General features: G+C 43.3%; 1 protein-coding gene across 2 annotated transcripts in view; it reads right to left on the bottom strand.

Annotated features, from left to right (window-relative positions):
• The window catches only part of tulp4a (TUB like protein 4a), a 30,723-nt gene that overhangs the window by 411 nt on the left and 5,918 nt on the right, over window positions 1–24,394 (bottom strand). Inside the window, exons 3-13 of one of the 2 annotated variants that reach the window (XM_078173839.1) lie at window positions 15,290–15,418; window positions 13,634–13,795; window positions 12,918–13,098; window positions 9,085–9,192; window positions 8,766–8,932; window positions 8,042–8,266; window positions 7,611–7,845; window positions 5,784–5,928; window positions 4,561–4,705; window positions 4,232–4,325; window positions 698–4,101 (exon numbers count right to left, since the gene is read on the bottom strand). In XM_078173839.1, coding sequence (XP_078029965.1) covers window positions 698–4,101; window positions 4,232–4,325; window positions 4,561–4,705; window positions 5,784–5,928; window positions 7,611–7,845; window positions 8,042–8,266; window positions 8,766–8,932; window positions 9,085–9,192; window positions 12,918–13,098; window positions 13,634–13,795; window positions 15,290–15,418 — 4,995 coding nt within the window. Of the gene's footprint in view, window positions 1–697; window positions 4,102–4,231; window positions 4,326–4,560; window positions 4,733–5,783; window positions 5,929–7,610; window positions 7,846–8,041; window positions 8,267–8,765; window positions 8,933–9,084; window positions 9,193–12,917; window positions 13,099–13,633; window positions 13,796–15,289; window positions 15,419–24,394 lie in introns of both variants that reach the window. The other variant, XM_033648784.2, reaches the window with a different exon arrangement.

Consider the following 24,394-nt stretch of genomic DNA (forward strand, 5'->3'; position numbering starts at 1 on the left):
TGGGACAAACAGACACTATCAGGGATAACACTGGGACAAAAGGACGCAGTAAACTCAGTATCAATGCGTCATGGGACACACCCTATTTCTCCCTGATAATGATACATTGTGATCAACAAATCTGTGTTGAATCGGCAGGAAAAGAGCAAGTTAACAGCAGTCCGTGGCTGCAACTAACAGCTTATGGAGGTTGCATTGAGTTACATTATAATGTGCTCAAGCTCTAATTAGTATTAATAAGTACAGTATTGGAAAGTAAACTATGACGTTATCATGATGTGTTCAAATGTAATCTTGTAAAATGTAGTTTTGGCGGTAACTTTGAAATTTGTTGATGTTTTCACAGCAATATAAAATGATGTAAGAGAGGGGATTATGATATATAGAGTGTGAAGGAATAAGTCCTTAAACCCGGAAATTACTTAGCATTTCAGCACTTCTGGTTGTCTCCTTGTCACAAAAGAGCGAATAAATGACAACACAAACATCAACAACAAAAAAACAACACTGATATCAGTATCGACCAAATTGCTATTTTAAACATCGGTATTGATACTGGCCCAGAATTTCACAAACATCCCTAATCATTAACATCATGTCCTTATGCACACTGTGTATGAATATGAATGCTTGTAATGATAATTTCAGTGTACAGACAACATGCAGTGTTTGATATTTCTTGAACAAGAGCTCTTACCTGTCTGCCCTCCAGTTCAATTTGAAAGTTCTTGGCAGACTCCTGCGTGACGCGCCCACCAAAGTCCAGCTGGTAGACCTGCGTGGCTTCATTCCACAGTGGCTGCTTGTTGGCCATGACATACACAAACCCCTGGCTGCCCAGCCCGCGGTCCTCCTTCTCGTTGGCCTTTCGACACTTGATCTCATCCAGTTCACTGGCAGCCCTCAAGTTCCTTTTACTCTTCCAGCCCTTCTTACCACTCTGGCACTGATTGAGCAGCTCATCCCCACTGATGAACAGCTCTGGCTCACTTTCTGAACTGTCCTGGAACTCACTGTTGGCAGTGGCCTTACTCAGCTTCTTAGCCTTCAGCTGCTGCTCTTTCTGTCCCTTCAGCTTCTTCTTGTCCCTTCCGCCCAGCCGCGGGCTGGAGATGAGTGAGTTAAAATCACCCAGAGCTCTGCCCTCCTTTTTTGACTTGCTCCCTTCAGCCAACGGTGGCACGTTAGCCTCCTCAGCGCGCCCATCTGCCCGCTTGCGGTTTTTCTTGCTGAACTTCTCAGACCGCTGTGGGACAGGGCTCTCAGTCAAGGAGAGCACCTCCTGAAAACTTTCCCCGGCCTCTGCCATGGCCTCTTGTAATCCTCCATGGTTCTGAAGCTCTGCTGGTGGTGGCGGGGGAGGTGGTGGAGGAGGGGGAGGGGGAGGTGGAGGCGAGAGAACAGTTTTGTCTACTGCCATGTGGGAGGCTTTGGGTGGTAGTGGCACTGCAGGACTGGACATAGGTGGGCAAGAATTATAAGTACCCCAAGGAGTGTGAAGGGCAATAGGGGGAATGGGGAGCCCTGCACAAGCGCTGCCTCCTGGATACATGGGTGGGACAGGGCAGCAGGCAAGGTTTGCCAGGTTTGCAGGGTAACCAGGTGGTAAGACAAGGGTTGCATCCTGCTGTGAGAAGGGCACAGGTGCCACCACCTCCTTTGGGGAGGAGCAGGGGCGTGGTGACCCTGGAATGGACTGTAGCTGGGCTCCAGAATAGGCAGCTGCTGGAGGGTACTGAAGAGAGATTTGGTAGCCTGCAGCTGCTGCTGCAGCTTGAAATGATGCAGCACTGGGGCTGGTGGGGGACTTTGGAGAGAGGACAAAAGGCAGCCTGGACACATCCAAGTGCTGAGCTGGGCTAAGAATAAGTGGCGGTGGTTTGTGGGGTCCAGGGGGGGCAGGGGGATTCAGCGTTGCTGTCCGTTCCTGAGGAACCCACACCTCCTCTGTGGCAGCTGGGTCCCACTGATACGGAGGTGGGCGTTTGACAACCAGCCCTGATGCATCATTTCCTCCGAGTGCCAGATGCCTCAGTGACTGGTTCAGTGTTTCATCCTCAGTAAACGCTGAATTAACATAATCAGCCCTGTCTCTGTTGGTTCCTCCTCCTGCTGCAGTCCCAGATCCATCAAGAGAGCTCAGCAGGTTGTAAGAGGACTGGGAGGCCAGAGGAGTAGCGCTATTGGAGTGAACAATAACTGTGCTATGTGGTGCCCCATTCCCTGGAGGGAAATCCTGCCGGATAATAGTTCCTCCTGCTATTCCATTAGCACTCCCTGGGGCAGTGCCTCCAACACTGGATCCACTGCTACACTGACTGCAGGTGTATAAGGCTGTGGGCACCCTCTGCTGGAACGAGGCTGCTAGTGCACTACTATTTTTAGCCTTAGGAGGCAGTGGTCTCGGTGGCTCCAGCATCTGGGAAACTTTGAGAGCGGCCTCTCGGCTGTTCCTCCTGAGAGTGGCATGGATCAGACTGCTGTCAAGCCTCTGTCCAGGGTTCCTGCCAACAGCACTGTTCTGATTGGCTGGGTCAGGGTATGGCGGTGGGTCTCCACTGGGTATGGAATAGCGAGGTGCAGTGAGTCTGTTGAGTGTGGCAGAGGTGTAGGGCAGCTGGATCTTCTTGTCAGCCGAGGAGGATGATGATGAGGAAGTGACCCTGAGAGTGGCAGAACTGCCAGGTCCCTGGAGTGTGTAGACATTCTGATTACAGACAAGGCGCGTTCGAGGACGACATACTTCCTCCACATTCCCACTGCTGTCAAATGTTGTTATCCTCTCATATCCCAGTGGTGTGGGGTACTGCGCTTGCTGCTGACCTGAAGGATAAAGTGAGAACTCTCCCTTCTTCAGGCAAAGGTCACCAGGGGGAGGAGTCCCACTGGTGCCTCCTCCTGTTCCAGATGCAGAATTGGAGGCTGCAGAGGAGGCTGATGTTGAGGCAGCAGCAGCTGCTGCTGCAGCAGCCACAGCAGCAGCCACAGTGCCGGGGTAGGGCGGTGGGGGGTTCATCTTGCTGAGCTCCAGAGGGGCACTAAACACCACTGTATCTCCCTCAGCCAGCTGTGGAGTTGACCGAGTGGTTTTGATTTTCAGTAGGTGCTCGTGTTCACCTCCCACAGCTCTCTCCACTACTAAATCAGCAGGTGGATGAGGGATCTGTATCTGCAGCGCCCCCGGCTGGAGCTGGTGCACAGCAGTACCTGAAGGCTGTCCTGATGCCATAGAGGGAACAGGGATTTGAATTTGGAGCTGCTGCTGAAGTGGATGGTGGTGCTGTTGGGTTTGCTGTTGATGATGCATTTGTTGCTGCAGTTGCTGCTGAATTTGTTGATGCTGCTGTTGTAGTTGTTGCTGCTGTTGAATGTGCTGCTGGAGCTGATGTTGATGTTGCTGCTGAATGTGTTGGAGCTGCTGCTGAATGTGCTGTTGCTGAAGCTGCTGCTGTTGTTGTAGGTGTTGGTGCTGGATCATCTGCTGCTGCTGCTGTTGGAGTTGCTGCTGCTGAATTTGTTGTTGGTGTTGTAGCTGTTGTTGGTGTTGTAGCTGTTGTTGGTGTTGTAGCTGTTGTTGTAGTTGTTGTTGTTGTTGACTTGCTTGTTGTTGCTGTTGATGTGAAGGATGATGAGAGGGTGGAGGTCCTACCATTAGGCGACTCATTTCCAGTCCCCCGAAGATGACCTGACCAGGACTGGAGTACCTGGTGGGAACTGTGTACTGGGCAGTCAGGATGGTGTCCTGGCTTTGGTCTGACCCACCAGCAGCGGCCCCAGCAGGGGATGCTGTGGGATTCGTAAGGACATCAAGCTGAACATTTTGATTGGCTAGGAGAGACTGGACCAGACCAATGCTTTGGGCGGGAGACATGGCCTGGGCGGGACTATGGATGGGGGCAATAGGGATGTTGACAGTGCAGGGCGGGTTGTCATCTGTGCCACCAGCAGGGCCTGTGACAGGCAGGTCATCTTCATCTTCACTGAAGACGTTGGGGCTGAAGACGGGCAGATTGATGTAATCCATGGAGATTTTTCTCACCTCTGGAAGGTAGATGGTCATCTGTCTGGGCTGCAGATGGAGGAGGCTCGTCTTATAGATGACTGTTGGGAAGAGGGACAGAGTAAGTATGAGAAAAATAAAAGCAACTGAAAAGTAGGACTAATTGAAATGACAGTTATTTAATTATTCATTCAGTGCTCAACACTAATGGAATAGTTTTTGGTTTCTTACCTGCACCAAGATTAGTTGGCAAGAATGTGGCGAGCCCCACAATCTTGAACTTCGTTCCCCAAATATTGGATGTGACCTGAGCAAGGTAATTTTGCTGCAAGACAGGAACAAAGAGATTCATTTTATTTTCTAGAAAACATAAAACATCTTGAAGAAAAAATCTATTTTTAAAAGTGAGCTTTTCATCAAACAAAACACTCTCCACCCCTGCACACACTGGTGACCTGACCAATCCATACGTGACACAGTGTAGCAGCAAAGGCATTATTATTAAGTGCCACCGATCCAGGAGTAAATAATGACTTTGGCTCAAATAATATAACTGTTACCTGAGTGATGTCATCTAGAGGAAATTCCCTCCGTGTTAGACTGGGTGACCCAATTGAAGGTTTCCGTATAGGTAAACGTGGTGACCTGGAGATTTCTTGTGTAGCGCGGGAAAGTTTGGGTGATTTTCTGGGATCAATGTTGATCCTGTTGGTAAAGGGACAAACTAAGTCTCTACAGAGAAGGTAGCAAATAAAAAAAGAAGGTTTAGGCATGCAGTGAAACAAAAAACACAAGTGCAAAACATTTAAACAGAAATTCATGGGAAGGGGTTAATAAAGGAGGGAAGGTCTCAATAGCTGCAGGGATGCCACTTTAATTACAAGTGAAACTCAAAGCAGTAAATTCTGGTATTGCTGTATTTGGCAGAAATATTAATCAAAACGATGAGCACACATTCACTCAAATGTTTAGTCTCATGTTTTCATGCTGTTGGAGGATGAAGTGACAACAATCGAAGACACCTGAATGCATCCTTTGGTTCTCTGCTGTCACAGCAGCATCTAAACTAGCGCCAAATAACTGGTTATCATTTGGGAAATGTTTAAAAAAGAATTTAGTACAAAAATGTTTCTTGATTCAAACTTAATATTATAATATGTTAACCAAACCAGCTTGATTTGATTTATTCAAAGGAGCTCTACGTGAAATTCAGAGTGTATGAGTTTTCTGCAAACGGCTCTCAACATGGAGGTGGCTGAGTGCGGTGCTAACTCCATGAACAGCGCTAAACAACGACAACAGCGCAACATATCCATAATGACACCATCCCGATATCAACTTCGCAACTGCCATATGAGTGCAGTGCAAAGTGGTGGCAACAAGCTCTTAAGTGGGATACACACTTGAACTAAAATGCACGTATGACTGGACCGTCTATCACAGCACATCAAAGAGAAGCTCGGATTACAACACACACAGAGGTAGAGTGACTTCATTCTCTGCTCAGGACGCCATCATTTCACTATATGTTTACTCCACTATATCTTTACATAGCACATAGTTGTTTGCTGCTATATTAAAGTTCTGACTGTTGCATACATAACCTATGTTTCATATTGTGTGGAGAGAACTAAACACCCTCTTGTCCATTTCATATGGATCATGGCTGCTGTTGGGTCCAAGAACCAAATATCACATAATAAAAAAACAAAACAAACAAAAACCAAGAAATATTAGTTAAAGGCGACATGCTATAGCACACACAAGTCAGGTGTCTGCTTACCTGGGCAGTTTGGGGGATTTACTACCCCTGGATATCTTTGGAGATTTCTTGCCGACCCAGTCGTCGCTCAGCTCAATGTCACTGGAGTCTGAGCAGTTACAGCTGTCGATCATGGCCGATATCAGACTGTTGCCATATATCTCATCTGAGGAGAGAAAATAAGATGGAGGACAGAAAGAATGGAGTCATGACTGAACACAGATAATATGTGGCATTATTTGTTTTTTAATTTACAATGATGCAGTATGTAATTGTGGACTAAATCAGGGAGAAAATAAGGGAGAACAAACACGAGAAGCTCTATAAAATGGCAGTCTGTGGCAATTACTACAATAATGTTGGCATTGCAGGAATCTACTTTAACAACCTTGAGGCAGTCAACTTCTTACTATTTTTTTTTTTTTTTTACAAAACACGAGGGCAGCAGCAGCAGCAGCAGTGTTCCACCATTTCCACAGATAAACATTTAAACCCATTCTGTCCAAACCACTGTTTCAGTTCTTCTCTTCTTCCTCATTCATATGGAGTCTGTGAACCACTGCTTCTCCAGTTTAGTTCAAGCTAATTCATTTGATGGACATTAAAGTGTGAACGTGCTGGAACCATTTCATGGCTGGCTTCATTTATCACTGCATGGGGAGGGTGCGGGTTGATTTATGAGGAACCCAAGGGCCATCAGAGCCCCCATTATGCAGCTTTTAATTAACATGGGCCCAGTCTGCCCTATGTGACTAAAACATACTCGCTCTCTGTGTGCCAACTCGAGAAACTCAAATAACTGGAAAAGTACTGGAGCAAGCAAATGTGTCTGGGAGGAATACATGTAGCAGCCCTGTTTGAATCTTTACAAACAGTAAAATATATAAGTATGTCATGATTAAAACACATTCTTATGGGTGGTATGATAGAAAACAAAGATAATATATTTTGGTTTTGAGCAGACATTCAAATCCAGGTCAGTTTTAAAGAGGGCAGTAACAGCTTATTGATCAGGGACATGGGAGTAACACATTGTAATATACCTTACTGTTATGAGAGGGTGGAAGGAAAAATCTAACACTGAATGTACTGCCCATCACTCCCCATACTCTTCTTAAACATATTCCATAAATGAAGAGCTCAGTTTTAATAGCTTATAACAATAAGCACCTTCACAGACATCAATAGAAATATCAGGCAGTGACATAAGGTGCAAGAGCACTTGCAAGCACAATAAGCACTTAGTACGATGGATATAAGAATGGAATCCATCATAAAGATAAAATGACCATAACTTAAATTCAAGGCTCACACGTACTTAAGAAACCACGTAGACAATACAATCTTAGGTAAGAGGGAAGAATTCACTAGGTCTCAAAGAAATGAAATGAGACCAGAAAGGTTCCCAAATTTTGACCAGAAAGGTTCCCAAATTTTGACAAACCTTTCTCGATCATTCTTCCTTGTGCATCTAATTTTCTTCAGGTGCAAAAAGCCTGTTCACCGTTGTTTTTCCTGCAACAAGTCACCTCTCCTGATAAATCAGAATGTAATAACAATCTGAGTCTGTCAGGGGCAAAAAAAAAAAAGCCTTTTAGTGGATGTAAACTGACAGTGCACAATTGCCCGTGTGGATTACATTGCGGCCTGTTTAACCGCTGCAGTTGGAACACTCTCTCTTACACACAAAAACGAGGTAAAATAGGATCCAGGCTTGAAGAAACACCAAAGTTTCCCTTTAAACGTTCCAGGTCTTACTATTTCGATCATACAGGAAACATGTCAATTGGGAATTTATTTTGGTTTTTGTTCTGTTAGGTTGTCAATATGACAGAAGCTCAGTATTACCTGTTTTCCCATCTGTCTTGGGGTCCATGATGACAAACTCTGGGCGCAGTTTACTTATTCGTCGGCCTTTGAGGATAGGCACCAGACCTCCTAGATACTCCAGGTACAGAGTGTAGCAGGGCCCCCCCACCTCGGGGTTATCCTCTGTACGCTTCATGGTACAGTGCAGACGCTCATTTCCAGCTGTTGGGTAGCTCACAAAATCACGCATGTTGTTGGGATCAGGAATGGGGGGCTGAAAGAGAAAACAGTTGGAGAGTGTTGTAGGATGTGTCAAAGGTGTATTTCTACTGAAACTGTCATGCTTGACTAAACTTCGCCTGATCTTATTTGTAGACAAGGCTGATCTAAGTTTAATGTGACATCTCTGACAGCACTGGTATACATCAAGTAAATTTCAAGGAAGCTCTGTCACCCTCCTGCCCTGTTACCTTGATGGTGGGGACAAAAGCAGTAGTGACGTAAGAGCAAAGGCGGGAAGGCATGGTGAGCTTGGCAACGTCTTTTTCCTCCTTCACTGCTGTGGCGATGCCCTGCTGGCAGAGTAACTGCAGGTTGGCAACGCGGTGCTCCACTCGCACCACGTAGAGTGCCGGGCCACATGCCAAGAACAGGCGAGAGTCCCGGTGACCCCAACAGAGCGTAGTGATGGGGCGCTGCAGCGTGACGGAGAGATATTGGAGAGAGGGTAAGAGTGTTTACTACATACTGCATTGCATCTTTCACAATGTCACATGTAGTTCTATTATCAATCTAGATTGTTTTTGTGGTGCTAGGTGAGCTAGAAATAGATGCATGCTTATTTCTGTGCGGTAATGCAGTAAGCAGTTGTAATCTTTTTGGCACTTGGCACCGAGTGCCATCTAGTTCCATTCTATTCAAGAGAAGGCAGACATCTCTATTGCCAAAATATTGTATGTAAGTAACTACACTTTGTTACTGTAGGTTAGTCTATTACTTTACTAGTTATTTTACAAACAGACACATTTTGGTATTTTTCCAAGGTTTTTCTCCAGCTTGTGACATTTTAGGTCTTCAAATACATATTGAGGTAGAGTCCATTCATTAAAGAAGGGAAATAAAATTCATAAAATTTTGAGTACTGTGCTTCAGGCTACGAGTTAGCCAGGTCTGGCTCTGTTAAAAGTTGATCACCTGTGCTGGTGTGTCCAGTGTGTAGATGTGTTCACCCCGAACATTGTAGAACTTAACAATGGCGTTCCTGGTGGGGGGAGGACAGGAGGGGTCAGGGGAGAGGAGGGTCCTCTCCATCCCTGCTACTGCAAGGAGGTCCCCCTGCGAGCACCACTGGACCACCACATCTACAGCACAAGACGCAGGAAAACAAAAAATTCTTTGAGACATAGTTTGTAAATACGTAGGTGTAGACGCGTGAGTGAAGGAAGCAATGAAACAAAAAAGGGAAAACACTGCTAGAGCACTGGGTGTGACTAATGTTGAAACAACAACACACCTTTCAGACCAGTGCGGATGAGGGTGGGAGAGAGGTCATCGTAGTTGTTCATCAGGCTGATATCTCCAGAGGTGAAGCTGACAGTCAGCAGTGGTTTCTGGCTGTGCACTGAGAAGAGACAAAGGACAACACAAACATCTTAAACAGGCAACGTGAGAGCAACACAACAAAGTCTGAGACAGTCTAAGTACATGGCAGTGTTGTAGCACTTGAGATAGGCCTTGGTCTCCAGACCACTTTTTGAAGGCCAAAGCCTCTATCACGTTTACTTGGTCTTATCTCGGTCTCAAACAAAGACAATTTGGAAGTTTATTTCAAGACCGGTCAAGACCACAGCTGTCGAGATATCACTAAACAACAATAAATAATGTGTGTCAATTAATGTCTATTAAGCAACTAGTGTTAAAATTATATACACCTGTGTACCGAATAAAATTTAATAATTAACGTAGAGAGTAACATAGAGAGTAACTAACATTACTTATGGAGTCTTCTTTGTGAGGCTGTATGTGCTGACTATAGTTGGGGGCTGTTACGAGAGATGCAAGGACAGTTCCACATTCTTGGCAGCTGTAATTCTTTTCCAATGAGTTTCCACTGTGTGCTATTCATGAGAATACACTATTTCACTAACACGCGCTCAGCACATCTCACTGCTGCATTTATAGCTGCAAACAAGTGGCATTCTCTGACAAACTGCTATAAATAAAACACCTTCAGACAACCACCCATACATTTTCCATTAAAACATCCTTCAGTCTGTCCTTACTCATAGTCCTGCAATGACCCAAATACCACTACAAATTAAATATCCACCTCTGCCTTTGACTTTCAGTCCAACACAGTTACTACTCCCCATTAGTAATCCTTTCACAACGAGTTTTTACATTAAATGAGATATATGATGCCGCTGTAAATGCAGTGTGTTGTGCTGTGCGGTGCAGTGATAATGGGTCATCATCATATATCATGATAGAGAGATGTGGCAGGCGGAGGAGGAAGCGGCCTGGTGTCTCAGTCAGGTTGTCGACTTCAGAGATAATTTCTATCGTGGCCAATCAATTACTATTGACTTGTTTAATTAGTGAGTTAGAGCATAATCAGTGTTCTAGCTAAGGCAAGCACTTTTCAGCTTTACCATTTGGCCCACGGTGAAGTGAGGGGAAAAAAATATCACAGCAGGAGGACAGACCCTCACCAATGCAGCCTTGGCAACTGGGACTAATTAAGCTCAAGAGAAAAAGGAGGCAAGAAGTCAAAAACAGGAATAAAAATAAAAATGAGGCTGTTACTTGGACTGGTGTAAACAGTGAGAGTTGCAAGAGGGAGGGGCTAACCATATGCAACTCCACTCTTGTGTGACTGCTCACGTCCCAGTGCACCAGGTACACACGGGCCATTTACGTATTGGTATTGGACAGTGAGCTCACAAGCTACGCTCTCAGGCTTACTGTTGACTGTTCTTAATTACTAGCACTGTGTATATCTGTAGGCTGTCAGCACAGGGAGGCAAATATAGGAAAGCTGACATAGCCTGGATCATTAGAGGAGTAGAACATTTTTTAATCATGACCATGTGAAAATAAGTTAGTTGGAGGACAATCTAAAATTGGCGCAAGTGTTTATCCTGCAGCTGTTCCAATGTTTTTTTCCCATTCTTTCCTCTCTCTTCATTTGACATGCTAACGATAGCATGCAGTCAACAGTGACAACTTAACACTCATGGACTAGGGCTTTATCCTCGACACTGCAGGTAAACATATTCTAGCAGAGTCCTGAGGGGTTTGGTTAAAGGAAGCATAATTGGAAATACAGAAACAGATAAACACTAGAGTTGGGACTGTGTATATCAGCATATTAGATACTGCAAAAACCAAATATCGTCCATCCCTAGTAGGTTGTTACTAGTGATGGTCAGTTACCAGCTGCCACCTTATTTTAGCGTTTGTAGTGATATAAGGAGGTTTCCTATAGATAACTCCTCATTTTAACGTCATGAATCAGCTGTTCTTCATCCATTGCGGCACTTCCAAATTAAGCGACAGGAATAGATAGAAACAGAGCGTCCAACAAAAGTTCAGCTAATAACAGCACAACCCATCGCTAGTAGCCACTTAGGACACCTCTTTTGTAAATTTCTAATCCAAAATGTTGCCATATTGCCATGTTTTTTTTAACTGTGTCATGTCTCACCCAAAAAAACACTTTCTAGTAAAGAAAAACAACGTGCGGCCCCGCCCTTGCTGATCCCAGGCCGGAATCAGCAGTTAATTACATAGGTGACCTGTCAGACTCTAGTGGCTCTGTTAGTCCGTTTATAAAACAAACATATTAATCACGTTGTCATATTGCTCATTATTAATGCAATACAAGTTGATTTAGCGCCGCAGTGCCATCAGCACAGGTTGCTGACGTAGGCTACTTTTTAATTTGCCATAACATGGAATAATGACAAATGCTGGTTTAGCCGTTTGGATGAAATTAAACTGATTTAGGTTCTTGCACCATATTGGACCTGCAAAACTGAAATCGACCCAATTCTAACAAGCGCATTATTTCCACTGAAGTGACTTTTTTATTCCACTACTACTACAACAACTAGTGTTGTTTTCAGACATGTCAAAGAGATGCTTATTGCACCTTTGTTCAAGACAACGCACTTCCTTTTCCAGGCTGTGATTTTCCACCCTTACACTGTGACATCTACTGCTGTTAAAACAACAGCTACTGCAGTATTAAGAGCATACAGGAGGTCCAGTGGCAATGTCAGTCCCACGTCAGGAGAGCTCTGTTTCACTATGCTCCTCCTCCACCACCTCCTTGCCCTCCATCTTTCACCGCAGCACTCCACCCACCTTCCATTTGGTCACAGTCTTTTGTTTTAATGCATCTCTCCCTCCCCACCTTCACAACGGGCAGGGAGGTGGAAAATAGTTAGTCACCTGTCCATATCTGAGGCTTCATTAAATGGCCTGAATCGCCCGTGAGATCAGCATCACAAATGACTTATCTTTCTGACTGTAAGCTTTCATGTCTTTTGCATTTGAAACCAATAGTATACTTCAAAATGTACAGGCAAAATGGAATGATAAAAAATATGGTGCCTTATTCAAGAACACAGTTTACTGCCCAGTGTACTACTGAACAGGGCAAAGCAGGTTTCTCAAGACAGACATTTAAACATGACAAAGACGGTCAGCAGTGCAGAGAGTTCAGAGAGTTCAGAGTGATCCAGCGCGTGCAGCTGAGGATGTTTCGTTGTGATCTGATCCATTGTGTTTCATGATTTATTTTCTCTTTTACATCTCATTCATAGATAATGTGATCTTCATATTAATCTAATGACCTGACAGAGAACCCAGGCACAGTTTATGCCCACCTGTTTCCGAGTCTAAAATATTCATGAGAGTACCAGGCGGACTGCGGCCACTAATGGCAATGTAGTGCAGGCCTACCAGTCATAACTTATGATGTCCCCACCTGGTGCCCCTAGTTGGAAATCTTTCCCCTTCCCCTAGGACTACGAGCGTGAGGAAGAATTGATGGAGCAGTAAAAGATGGAGGGAAAAGGTGGGAGGAGTTAGAAGCTAACAGATGGTCCCACATCTGCTTTCTTCTGCATGGAGGTACCTGCGTTATCAAACAGGACTACTCTACTCCCTCTAGGCACAATTCCTTACTAGAAAAACCTATATTACTTTCCTATTATACATCAGATTATACGCTTACATCATGTCTACACTGGACATGTTTCAGTTTCATTTTTCGGTTGTGTGCCTGAAGAAGCCACGAAAATCTGTCTATTCAAATCAATCCCTAAGTGGTTAGCTTACCTTGCGGTGGGGAGTAGTCGTCAGAGTCTGTGTCGCTCTCACTGCTGTCCTCCACCAGGAAACTGGGATAGTTCCAGGACATGCTGACGATGCCATCCGACTCATGCAGCAGAATGTGGGCCAGCATGCGCCCATGGCAGTCCATCACTATCACCTGTCCATCCGCAGTACCAAACAACACCTAGAGAGACATAGTAAAAGGGTTATTAGGGAGAGGAAGAAGGAGGACACAATGAAAGACATTTAACATTTCACTTGGACACAAAGAAGAACAAAGATGAAAAGGGAGGCACACGTAGAAATAGACAAGGAGATGACAGATAGAGAGCAAAGGACGACGAGAGAAATGCATAACACAAGGAAAACAACTTGGAGGAACAGACATAAATGGCATGAAGGCAATGAACAAAGACAGAAACACATATGCAGACCAAAAGTTTGATGACGTCCAACCTGAGCTGACAATAAAACAGCATGAAAGCAAAAACATAGCCTAACAAACCCACAACACATTCAAGACAGAGGATGGTTGCTGTCACTCACAGACGATCTCCCTCAGGGCCTGTCTCTGCCTCCTCAATGACAAGTCCACATACTAAAAGTGGCAAATGACAACCTAAAACTTCTACATGTATTAGCATTCAAAGGCTGGCCTGGCACAGCGCTGGGTGGAAACGTCTTAGTCGTCACAGCTCTGTAGGATGTATGTGTGTTACCTGCTGGTCATCAGGGGTCCAGATACCACAGGTAATCTGGCTCTCCAGGTTGATCTCGGAGGACCAGTGTCTCTGCCCGCTGACAGATCCCACCAGTACAAAGCCATCACGGTAGGAGATGAGAGCCTGGGTGCCATCATGCGACCAGGTGAAGTCACTCACCTGCACATTAGTTAGGGATGAAAGGATGATAATGAGATGCTGTGACGTGATTGTTAAAATTAGGGCATTTTTTTTATTCAACATTCTCTGATTTCAGATGTAAGGATTTTCTGTTTTTCTTTTTCTTATGACAATGAATTAATCATCTTTGGATTTTGGACTCTTGGTCAGATACAAAATTTGAGGATGCATCTATGGGTTCTGGAAAATTATAAACAGAATGTTTTCCATGGTATTCAAACTAATCATTAGCTGCAGCCTTGAGGAAAACACTGTAAAATGCAGTAGCTGTCCAGCAAGAATTGGAAAGTGGTCTTTATTAACAATGTTCAGGTGTTCCAGGCGTCGAAGTATTCTCACTACCATATAATGAGAATTTTTTTAACACTTGAGATGTTAAGAGGAGCACAACCTCTGGAGCTGCTAGAGAGGCATTTACACTGGTCACTAGTTTCATCCCAGTAGCTACAGAATACCACACAACAAGGTAAATTAAATACATGCCCTACTGCAGACTGTTAATACTGAAAGGGTCTCCTCAAACCTTAACCTCCGGGGCAAGAGCAGAGGTGCTGTTTCAAACTGTACAAGCAGAGGTGCTGTTTCAAACTGTACAGGCAATGTATTTAAAGAGAGAGGCTTTTGTTTAGACTGTCATCTACTTACTAAATTGATCACAAAAGATAGGATGCCGGAAGAATGTGTCAGACTGAGCTCAGCAGATAACAGTGATTGATGGATCAGACCTACCCATCATACGTTGCTTGACAGTTATTATTAAAATCAGCATGTGTAATGTCACAGAGTTGGTTTTCCAGTCAGGAAATGTTGGAGGCAAATGGCTCAGTCAGTCAGAATATGATGGAAATATGCAAAAATAAAGTGTTTTCTAAAAGGGATAGTTCTGATTTTTTTTTTTTTTTTTTTGAAGCTGTTCACACTTCCCTGTCAGAAAGGGCTGCCTGATGACATGGTAAAGTTATGAAAATATTCTAAGTATGGCGTACACTTAGAATGTTATCAGTTGTTTTAGGTGGGAGTTAAGGTGGAAACACATTTTGCTCATGCCCCCCTCCACAGCAGTACACAGCTTCGCTTCTAAGGCGGTACTCCTGTCTGCTTCTTCAAACTGGGGGCTTGCTGCCCGACATCTACTGTAGATAATACATTGACTTTGGATAAATACCTCATACAAACCCACTTTAGAAGATCCAAACTAACACACAAACCTATACAGAGAGTTAAAGGGATAATGTGTAAACCACTACTATTGTTATTTAAATATTTTTTTGTTGCTGATGCTCGTTTTGCTCCCATTACTGTTTCACACTTTGCCTGTAATTGCGATTTATGTGTTCTCCATCACATTTGCATTTCAACTACTTTTATTTCTATTCATGCTTTTCTGTGTCAGTGCAAGGTCCAGTACAAAAAGTCTAAAAGTACTTTTAATGTGATTAAATTCATAACTCATTTCTTTATAACAAATTTTACCTGTGCTCCACGGTCATTGACCAGCTCCACGGACCAGCGGCCCTCGTACTGGATCCAAACAAAGATCCCTCCATCTGTATCACAGGTAGCCAGTTTCTGGAAGGGCTCGTTCCACCGCACCAAGACCACCTCAAAGAAACACAAAACAATGAGTGAGATAGAGGAAAAGGGACCATAACACTGATTAGAGAGACAATCCTGTCTCCTTATGATGGCCTTTGTTAGTGACCCTGTCAATGTTCTCTGGTGAGATAAGTATTTTCAGAGATATGCAAATTAACTAATTCCAGATCATGTTATGTGTTGTATGGCAGGCAAAGAATTTAGCAGTGGCCTTCCTGTGACACAGCTTTGCCCCGTTAACTACAACAGATAATGTGAGATGATCAACAACACGATGCCTTGTCAGTGTGCCCTTGATCAGGATTCTGAACTCTTGCCTGCAAACTCACTGCAAGTCACTCTAAATTAGAGTGTCAGCTGAAACGCCTTAAATCCAGAAAGTAAAATCCAAGTTCCCACATTTCAATGAGCTAAATTTAGCATCGAACCAGATGAAAATATATCACAAAGTGGGTTAACCTCATTCTGAAAAAGTCGCAAAGGAGCTGCTAATAACCAGAATGTTACAGACAATGAGATTCAATTATTGAATCTCTCATCTGAGTGTTTTCTAACCACATCACACATTTGTTAGTGCACCTCCTTGTTTGTGACTTGATATTGTAAACAATGGATAGCTGATGTTGCATATGTTTCAATATACAGGTTATGCTTCCATTCATATTTTATAGAAAGCATTTCGTTTGTCAAAATTCCGAATCTAATCTAAGAGAGAAAGAGATGGTAAGAGATGCAAAAATTAGTGCACTGATGCATGAACATCCCTACAGAAAATACTGGGGTTTAAAGATCATTCATACAGTACACTGTACAGCCTATAGCACCAGTGACTCATAGATGCATGTGTTTCTGTATCTGCCCAGAGGTCTGTAGATACCGACATGGATCATCATTAGCTTAAAGAATGAGCTACAGGGGAAGAAGGTGTTGATCACTGGCAGAGATCAGTATAGATCAAACTGTTCATAATCTCTTTCTTTATCAGTGTCACCCATCTCAGAGGCACCCATTACAATCTCCACCCAGCCCCCTCCTCTCCCTGTGTGTCTATCTGTCTGGTCTTCTGTAGCGTGACTCAGCCTATTCCCAGAGGAATAATCCTAAGCAGGGAGCAGCTCTGCTCTTGCTGAGTGAAGCACGTGGGCTGTACACGCTCAAACACACAACACAGGGCAGGTTTTAGTGGGGCTTACGCTCTCTGAGTGCAAGTCCAACAGATCAGTTGCTGAGAGTTGGATAAGCCAGCCAGTCTTGCTCTTTTTTCCCCTGAACAACACCATCCCCCTCCTCACCGCTGAGCAACAAACACACAGTCCAATCTATCCACGATCCAGTGGAACAGGTGATATTAACTGTGTGTTTATACAAATATCTCATATTCCTCTGAGAAGAGAAAGCTACAGAAAAATGTGAAGAAAAAACAAAGCAAACAATAATGTTCTCCCTGCAGCTGTATACTTCGACTAACACCTTCAATCTCACTATTAGACTGCTTAAGCTTCAGGGAAAATTAACACTGGAGACACATCACACAGTCAAGGTTTTTAATGAGTGAGGTAAACCGGGGTACTCATCTTGCTTTGCACAGGGGCCACTTTTGCAAAATGACAGGACACTAAGAGACAGTTAATTAAAAAAAGATTAATAACATTTATCATATAAAACTAATAAATTAGGCAAATTTAACCGCAGCAGCCCCGCACAGGTCAAGTGTACACAGGGCGTTTCTAGGATTTGAGGACATCCGGGGCTTAGCCTAGACCTCTATCAGGGGATCCAGGGGATCCTCCCAGGCATTTTTTTTATTTATTTATTTTTTTTAATAAACAAGCTCTATTTATATTTTTAATGCACTCTGGCACCTTATTGACATTCAAAGTGCAAAAACAAACTCCACATGTGGAAAAATGTATTTTTATTGTGAATAAGAAAATGGTCAGCAGGCCATGCAGCACCTTATCTTGGGCTGGCTGTAAGTTGAGTATCACTGGTTTAAATCATCACCTGTACCTACACTGATATTTTTTTAGTTTATCTTTTGTTTATCTGTGAGTGCTGTGTTCTGTTTGTTTTGATCACTGTCACAATCGTGATCCCAATACAGTTCAAGATTTGGAGCTGTGTGTGCTGCCATTTTTCAAGACAACTGATCAATCACATCATACTTTCGCTCTGCTGGAAAACTCTGAGCAGCATGACAAAATGTTTGAAATAGAGGAGACAAACAGCCTACTATGTCACAATCAGGGTTATGAGATGTGTTTGTGTGTTTGGGGTGTGGTGGGGATCACCTCCGCACTGCAGGTCAGACACAGTACTGAGTTAGTTTGATAATCACTAGCACATGGTGGAAGAAATCCCAGGTAGCATTTTTCTGGATTTTACAGCAATTTTAGTGCACTGTAGATGAGTTATGCTCCTATAAATAAAGTTCAAACAGTGGTAAAAGAAACTTATTTGAACATTTTCCAGTACAAGATGTTTCTGTGCAATTGCAACAACAACGTTGAGCAAATTCCAGTTAGCAATCATATTTATTCTGCAGGGTTTCCTTACAATTCCCTCTTAGTCTGTCTTAAGTGAGAAAAGACAGGGCTGTCCTGGGTGAACATAAAGTGATCTGTCTCACACAAACATGTTTATATGAACACACCATTTGCAACCCTCCAGCGTAATGAGTGAACAGTAGGATTCATCGCTCTCTTGGCCCTGCTCCCTCAGCAATAAGGTGTCCTGTGAGCCAGATTTACCGTGTTTTCACACCCACTCCCTGTGGTATAAATCCTAATGTTGCTCTATAGGTGTGTCTCAGCTGGGAAACCGCAGGAAAGACGACACAATGAGACCTGGCCTCACGCAGGTCTGCAGCGGAGGTCTCTATGTCATCCTGACCACGTTGACCATATTCACGGACCATTAAAAAAACGGCCTGCCATTTATCATTGAGACACAGCAGTCACCTGATGCAGCAGTGCTCAGTGGGCGCAAAGCTGACAAGCTTCAGCAGTATTGTCAAAGATAACAAATTTCCATGCTCAAGGATCTCATTGGGGGAATACAAATCCGCCTTGTTACTCCACTTGTGCACTGTCTGCAACCTCTGGTGAGCAAAATGGATTTTCCGGATGGTATTATACAACCTAATTCAGCTCCAGCCAGAGCAGACATGAGGCTTTAGATTAGGTGGTTGCTCCAGTCTGTATAATTATAACATCATTCATGCACTGTACATAATCTAACAAAGAAGGGCCAAAATAAAAGCAAAAAAAGAAGAAATTAGCAAAAGACTTACACGTGCTGTGTCTAGCGTGTGTGCACACTTATCTGCAGCCTCATAGAGGTGAGAATAATCTGTGTATGTGTGTGTGTGTGTGTGTAAATTTAGCTCAGCATGGAGATTAGTGTGAGCTGGTCAGGCATCCCGTAAGGGGGACAGCTGAGCACCTCGCTGTGACACAGCGATCTGGGAGATCAGACATCACATGGAGACAGACAGGATAAGAATGAGAAGCTACAGGACAGCGAGGGGCCAAAGGGATCATGGGCGGAAAAGGCACATGCACATATGCAAACACATGCAGACTTAAAAAGTCTTCATTCGTCATCACGTGCTGCATGGTCATGGCAAGTACTGACAAAATTAAATCCCTATGCAGTGCTCAAAGACCACAGTATTACATATATTTTAATTATATTACTATATTTCATTCATAATACTTCAGAATGAAATATAACATCTTTCAAAAATGCAGCACAACTGAAAAAGCCTTAAGCCACATGTTTTCAAGCTGGGCAAACCCATACCTGGTAAGAGAACAAGAAACTAAGTGTTAATGGTCCCTTTAATTCTGCCCCTTGGCCAGTGCATGGCCATTGACAACTTCTCCTTGGGAAGTTGGCACTGTCTTCGCTCCTGCAGTGCCTTGCTGTTGTCATTGCAGCCCTGGCCTCTTGCTGGGACTTGGAGACTGGGAGCTGAGCTGACCCTAGCAACTTAACTGAGAAGAACAAATCAAATCAAGGGACAGCTTTGGGTTGCATTGGAGTCAGCAGAAGTGAAAGGACACTGTGACAGTGCAGTGTCACAGCGGTGCAGTCGTGAGCACATGGGTCCATGGCAATACCAGTCCCTGGCACGAAGGACTTTCACTTTGCAAGAAGGTGACGACTGAGTAGGCTGGACTGACAGAACAGAAGCTGAAGATTATTTCATCACATTCTGCAGCCCATTGTGGCTTTTTTTTCCCTCACAACTATATATGCACATACGTAAAGAACACCACACACTGCATATAAAAAGCAAGGATTTTATTCTAAAAAAAAAAGTCATTGTTACACCTGTAGAAAAATTTACTTTTTGGCCTGCATGGGAAATTTGGATTGCAGCGTGGCAATACCAGCTACATCAACAGACTTCTAGATCAGTAAAACAGAATAAAAAGCTCCTCCTTTCCAGATAATAAGAGCAGTTACAAAAAGACTGACTGAAAAAAGTCAGTCCCACGCTACCTGCTGTATGTGAAGCTGCTGGAATATCTTGACTAATGAGTTAAATCTCATTAGAGAGTCAACATCACCTGACCGACAATAAAAATCAGACACAGTGCAAGCAAGCGTCAAGGAGAGACTCTACTCTTTCCCTCCACATCCCCCTCTACCCTCTCCTCTGTTTCAGGGTCTGACATGATATTAAATCAGACACAAAACTCAATTAAAGAAAAGCGCTGCGCTGTGCTGTGCTGATACAAAAGCAAGGAAGCCAGAATGGGCAAAGCAGGGCCAGAGTGATTTGCAGCGTGACAGAAAGGGCAACAGGACAGGACCTTCAGGGGAGGTAGAATCTGAAATGTTTACGGTTACAGCAAGCATGTGATAAAACCTTAATCAATATCAATATCTGATAATAGCATTTACATTGGTTATCAGTGGGTGTGATGCAAAGCTTGAGAAAAGTAGCTGCAGGCAAACAGTGCGCTCAGGGTGTTGGCAAGGTGGATACACTGACTTTTCTGTGCAGTTAAATGCTTGAAAACTTGTAATTCGTTATGAACTTCACACAGATCATTGGGTTTTATTTTCTCACTACTTTGAAAGTTGAGTACATGGCTGATATGCTACGGACTTTACATCAGATAAGAAAAGTACATACTGTTTACTGTATGTCCTTGTACACTGTTACTCACATGATAGTGACTTACAATGATGCCGCAAGCATGTTACTGATACTACAGTGGCTCATTATATTAAATTTATAAGAACTGCAACATGTTTTCCAGGCTGCCACCAAGTTATAATGCAAAAGGACATAATGGGGAAAAAATCATGGCATGCACAAAGTTCCTACATTTCAAGGGAAGTAAGATTTTTAAGACTTTTGTAAATGCCACTCTGAATTAAATTTAAGAAAAATATTACAATAACAAAAACAAAAAACAATTACTTAGGGTCGGGGACATTTTCCTCAAATGTTAACTGTAACATAAAGCATTACTTGTTAGTCTGGTAAAAAAAAAAAAAAAAAAAAAAAACACCTCTCTGAAACATAAAAAGCAAACAAAGCACACAAAAGACAAAAAAAGAAGAGCAGTCTGGTGCTTACATTTCTGTTTTTTTGTCCTCAGCCGTTTTCTGTATAGGCTGGAATGAGGGGCTTTTATCCTGCAAAACAACTCTACAACAAATTGAACTCAAGTGTGCAGATACATCTGTCTGATCCCTGACTACAAACATCTCTCAGAGCAAAAAGAACCACTGTACAGGCCATGCTGTCCCTCTTGGAACATTTCTAGTGAGCAGACAAGTACACCTGGATCTGAGGAAGCAGCCGAGCCTGAGTGTTATGCAACATGTCCTCTCCAAGGATGGATTAGCACACTAAAGCCATTTCCACTAAGCACATTTGGTGAGACCATTTTAATGCAGTGAATTGGTCGTGCACTCTTCAATCCTGAGCTGGGCTTCTAAAGTCAGGAGATCAGACAAGGGGAGAGAGCAGAAGAAAGTGCTTTAAAGGAAGACGTGTGCATGCAGGGTAGTGACTGGCACAGGAGAGGAGATCATGATTGAAGGAAGAGGAGGATGGAGAGTTGCGGTGCAGAGGAAGAAACTAATTAGACAATGTAACAAGACCAGGGAACACAGATAAGCATCTGGACACAGGTAGTGAGAAGCTGAGGTGACTGACACTGAGGAAAACTCTGAGGCAGAAATGCAGCGCAGCCCATTAAAAGTGATGACTTTACTCTAACTTCCCTCAGCTTGTATAGCAGGAAAAATGATGCTGCATTCTGCCCATCTTGCAATCCATTATTATGGTCCCCATTAAGTCTGAGCAGACAAGTTAGTTGCACTGCACCACAGAAGTCATCCGCTATCCTCCTCCTCCTCACTGCCTATTTAAAAACAACTGTGCCGGTCTCAGATCAGTGCTGGTTCCTGCACAGGCCATCTACTAGAGATATAAACTGATTTATTTATGAGGCTTCGCCAGGAAACAACTTTTAACGCATGACAACGTCACGTAGCACAAGTGAAAAATGAAAGCCGGAGAGGGTGGGGTTCATCTAAGAGATTTATACCCTCTGATCTGTCATGATGAGCAGCTTTAGAAGACTGCACAGACCCCGTGAAGCTTAAAAGTTAAATATTTTCAGAGGACAACATCCCAAAGAAGCTGCACTGGGACTTACCTACATGGTGAAGTGGTAAACATGAGTTGGTGCCCTGGGGTCACCTGTCCCTTTTGGATTAGGGCCTTAGACACGCAGTCCCTTTCTGCCTTAGCGAAGAGCCTGAATCAGGCCTCAAAGGGAAACCCAACAGGTGAGGCTCCTGCCTTTGGGCAATAAGTCACTCATAAGACTCATGGGAATGGTAGCAAGGTGTGTGTGAATGCATGTTTTTAAACTACCATGTCTGCAGCTGTTTCAACAATCACAAAAAACCTAAAAAGGGGTTTCAGTCACAACAATTCATAGACACAATGACATTGTGCTGCAGACTTAAAATGATGCATATTTTTAGCATCAAAAGTGACAACATCACCCCTTGAGATTGTCTTTTAATGTTCTACTTTCTCTCACAGAACACATGCTCAAGAAAGTGGAGTTGCACTGTACTTTCTGGCTGTGACTGACTACAACTTAGTGTAGCAAAGATACAGACTGATGTTACAACAATACGGAGGCTTTTAATATTCAAATAAACCTGTGTATTTAGAATTTATAAATCATAAAACTTTGAAATAATGAGTTAAAAAACTAAAGAAAGAAACAAGAGCAGTAAGAGCAGTGTTTCCACTAGAAATACAAGCACTTCCCTAAAGCATATATGTATGATTGTACTGTAAGACAAATAGCACAGCTCGCAGTTGACGGGATTCTGAAAGACAATTTGCCAAAACTCTGTGCTGCGGCCAACATTCCCTTGACAACATGCTGACAGTCATTGTCAAGCTTGTCTCGGATGTTCAGCTCTCATGGAGAATGAATGGACTCCTAGTGACTATCTGCTCGGTCTGTTCAGCATCTGAGTGCACTGTAATGGAATAAAAAAGCCCTGGATTATCAAAAGAGGCGGTGATCTATTCTGATGCAGGTCCCTGAGGGATTACGCTGCAGCATCAGAGGTATAGTCACATAGAAGGACGCAAAACTTATTGCTTTCATCTATTTTCAATTTTGTTTTAAGTGGAGTGCAACTGACACGCCCGCTGCTAAAAGGTCAGTCGCTGTGTTTAGAAAATTATATAAAAATAGTATCAAGACATTTGATGCCAAAATTTCTTTCGATACAACTTTATTTGTTTGTCTGGCTGATTTATTTTTAGTCTGTTATTTTGTGTTGTAATGCAAAGTTGTGTAAAAGCCACAATGTGAAACTCTTTCAGAACAAAACTGAGTTAACATCAGTCCAATAATAAATCACCTTATATCAGTTTAAAACAGAAACCAACAAAGTAGTCATGTTAAATAAATCAATGAAAAGACTGCTGAAATGATTAGTTGATTAATCAATCAGCAGAAAACTATTTTGATAATCGATAAGTACAGCAACAGACAACACTATGCTGACTTGACAGTAACATGCATCTGAGCGACCCATCTCCATGAAAAACTCAATGCAGTAAATACCAAATAGTTTTCTTCTGACAACCACTGTGAAAAGATGGCTGTGGGAGACAGAACAAAAGAAGGATGGCACCACACACCTTGCTCCCTTTGAAGCTGTTACCTTGTAATTATCTCTCACCGTGGCTGAAGGGGAATTAAACACAGAGGAGGACGAACCTTAATCAGTGCTGTACTACAGGCCTTGGCCCTGAAAAACCTTTTCATTATCTGCGGAGGATCATGAGAGCCTTCAGAATAGGTGCTACAGCAGGACAACAGCTGAGCTTCACCGCAACACAAGATGCTTTTATTCAAAGTGTCTTGTAGTGTATAGAAGCATAATGCATTCACCTGAAAACTAGTAGAAAAGTAAAGTACAGGGCGGCTCTTAAGCTGTCAGACACCTGTTAGGAAAGGGGCAGACAGGTAGAGGACTGTATTTCTGTCACTTCATTCACTTAAAAAAAAATACTGCTCTTGTTTTCCTGAAATAAAGGAACAGTGTGTGATTGCAGATTACAACCAGCTGAAACTCTTTCCGTGAGCCAAGCATTAAATCCCAGTTAGGATTCCTTCAGCGTTCATTATCCAGGAGGTTTTCACCAGGAGCTGAGGCTTCTTCCTCTCTGAAACCAAAAGAACTGCATACGGCAATTTCATTTACTAATCAGTGTTTCTCCGACACTGTTCAACTCATCACAGGCAGGCTGCCTGCCCTGCACCTGCTCATGTGTGATATCTTTTTTTTCCTCTGATAACTTAATTAAGATCCAGACATTCAGGAGGTTTTTACCAGGAGCTGAATTATCCACAGTGGTGTCTTCCTCTCCAAAACAAACAGTATAGGTGATTCAGAGCAGTAAAAACACTA

This window comes from Epinephelus lanceolatus, chromosome 13 (genome assembly GCF_041903045.1).
Source record: "Epinephelus lanceolatus isolate andai-2023 chromosome 13, ASM4190304v1, whole genome shotgun sequence".
Lineage (NCBI taxonomy): Eukaryota > Metazoa > Chordata > Actinopteri > Perciformes > Serranidae > Epinephelus > Epinephelus lanceolatus.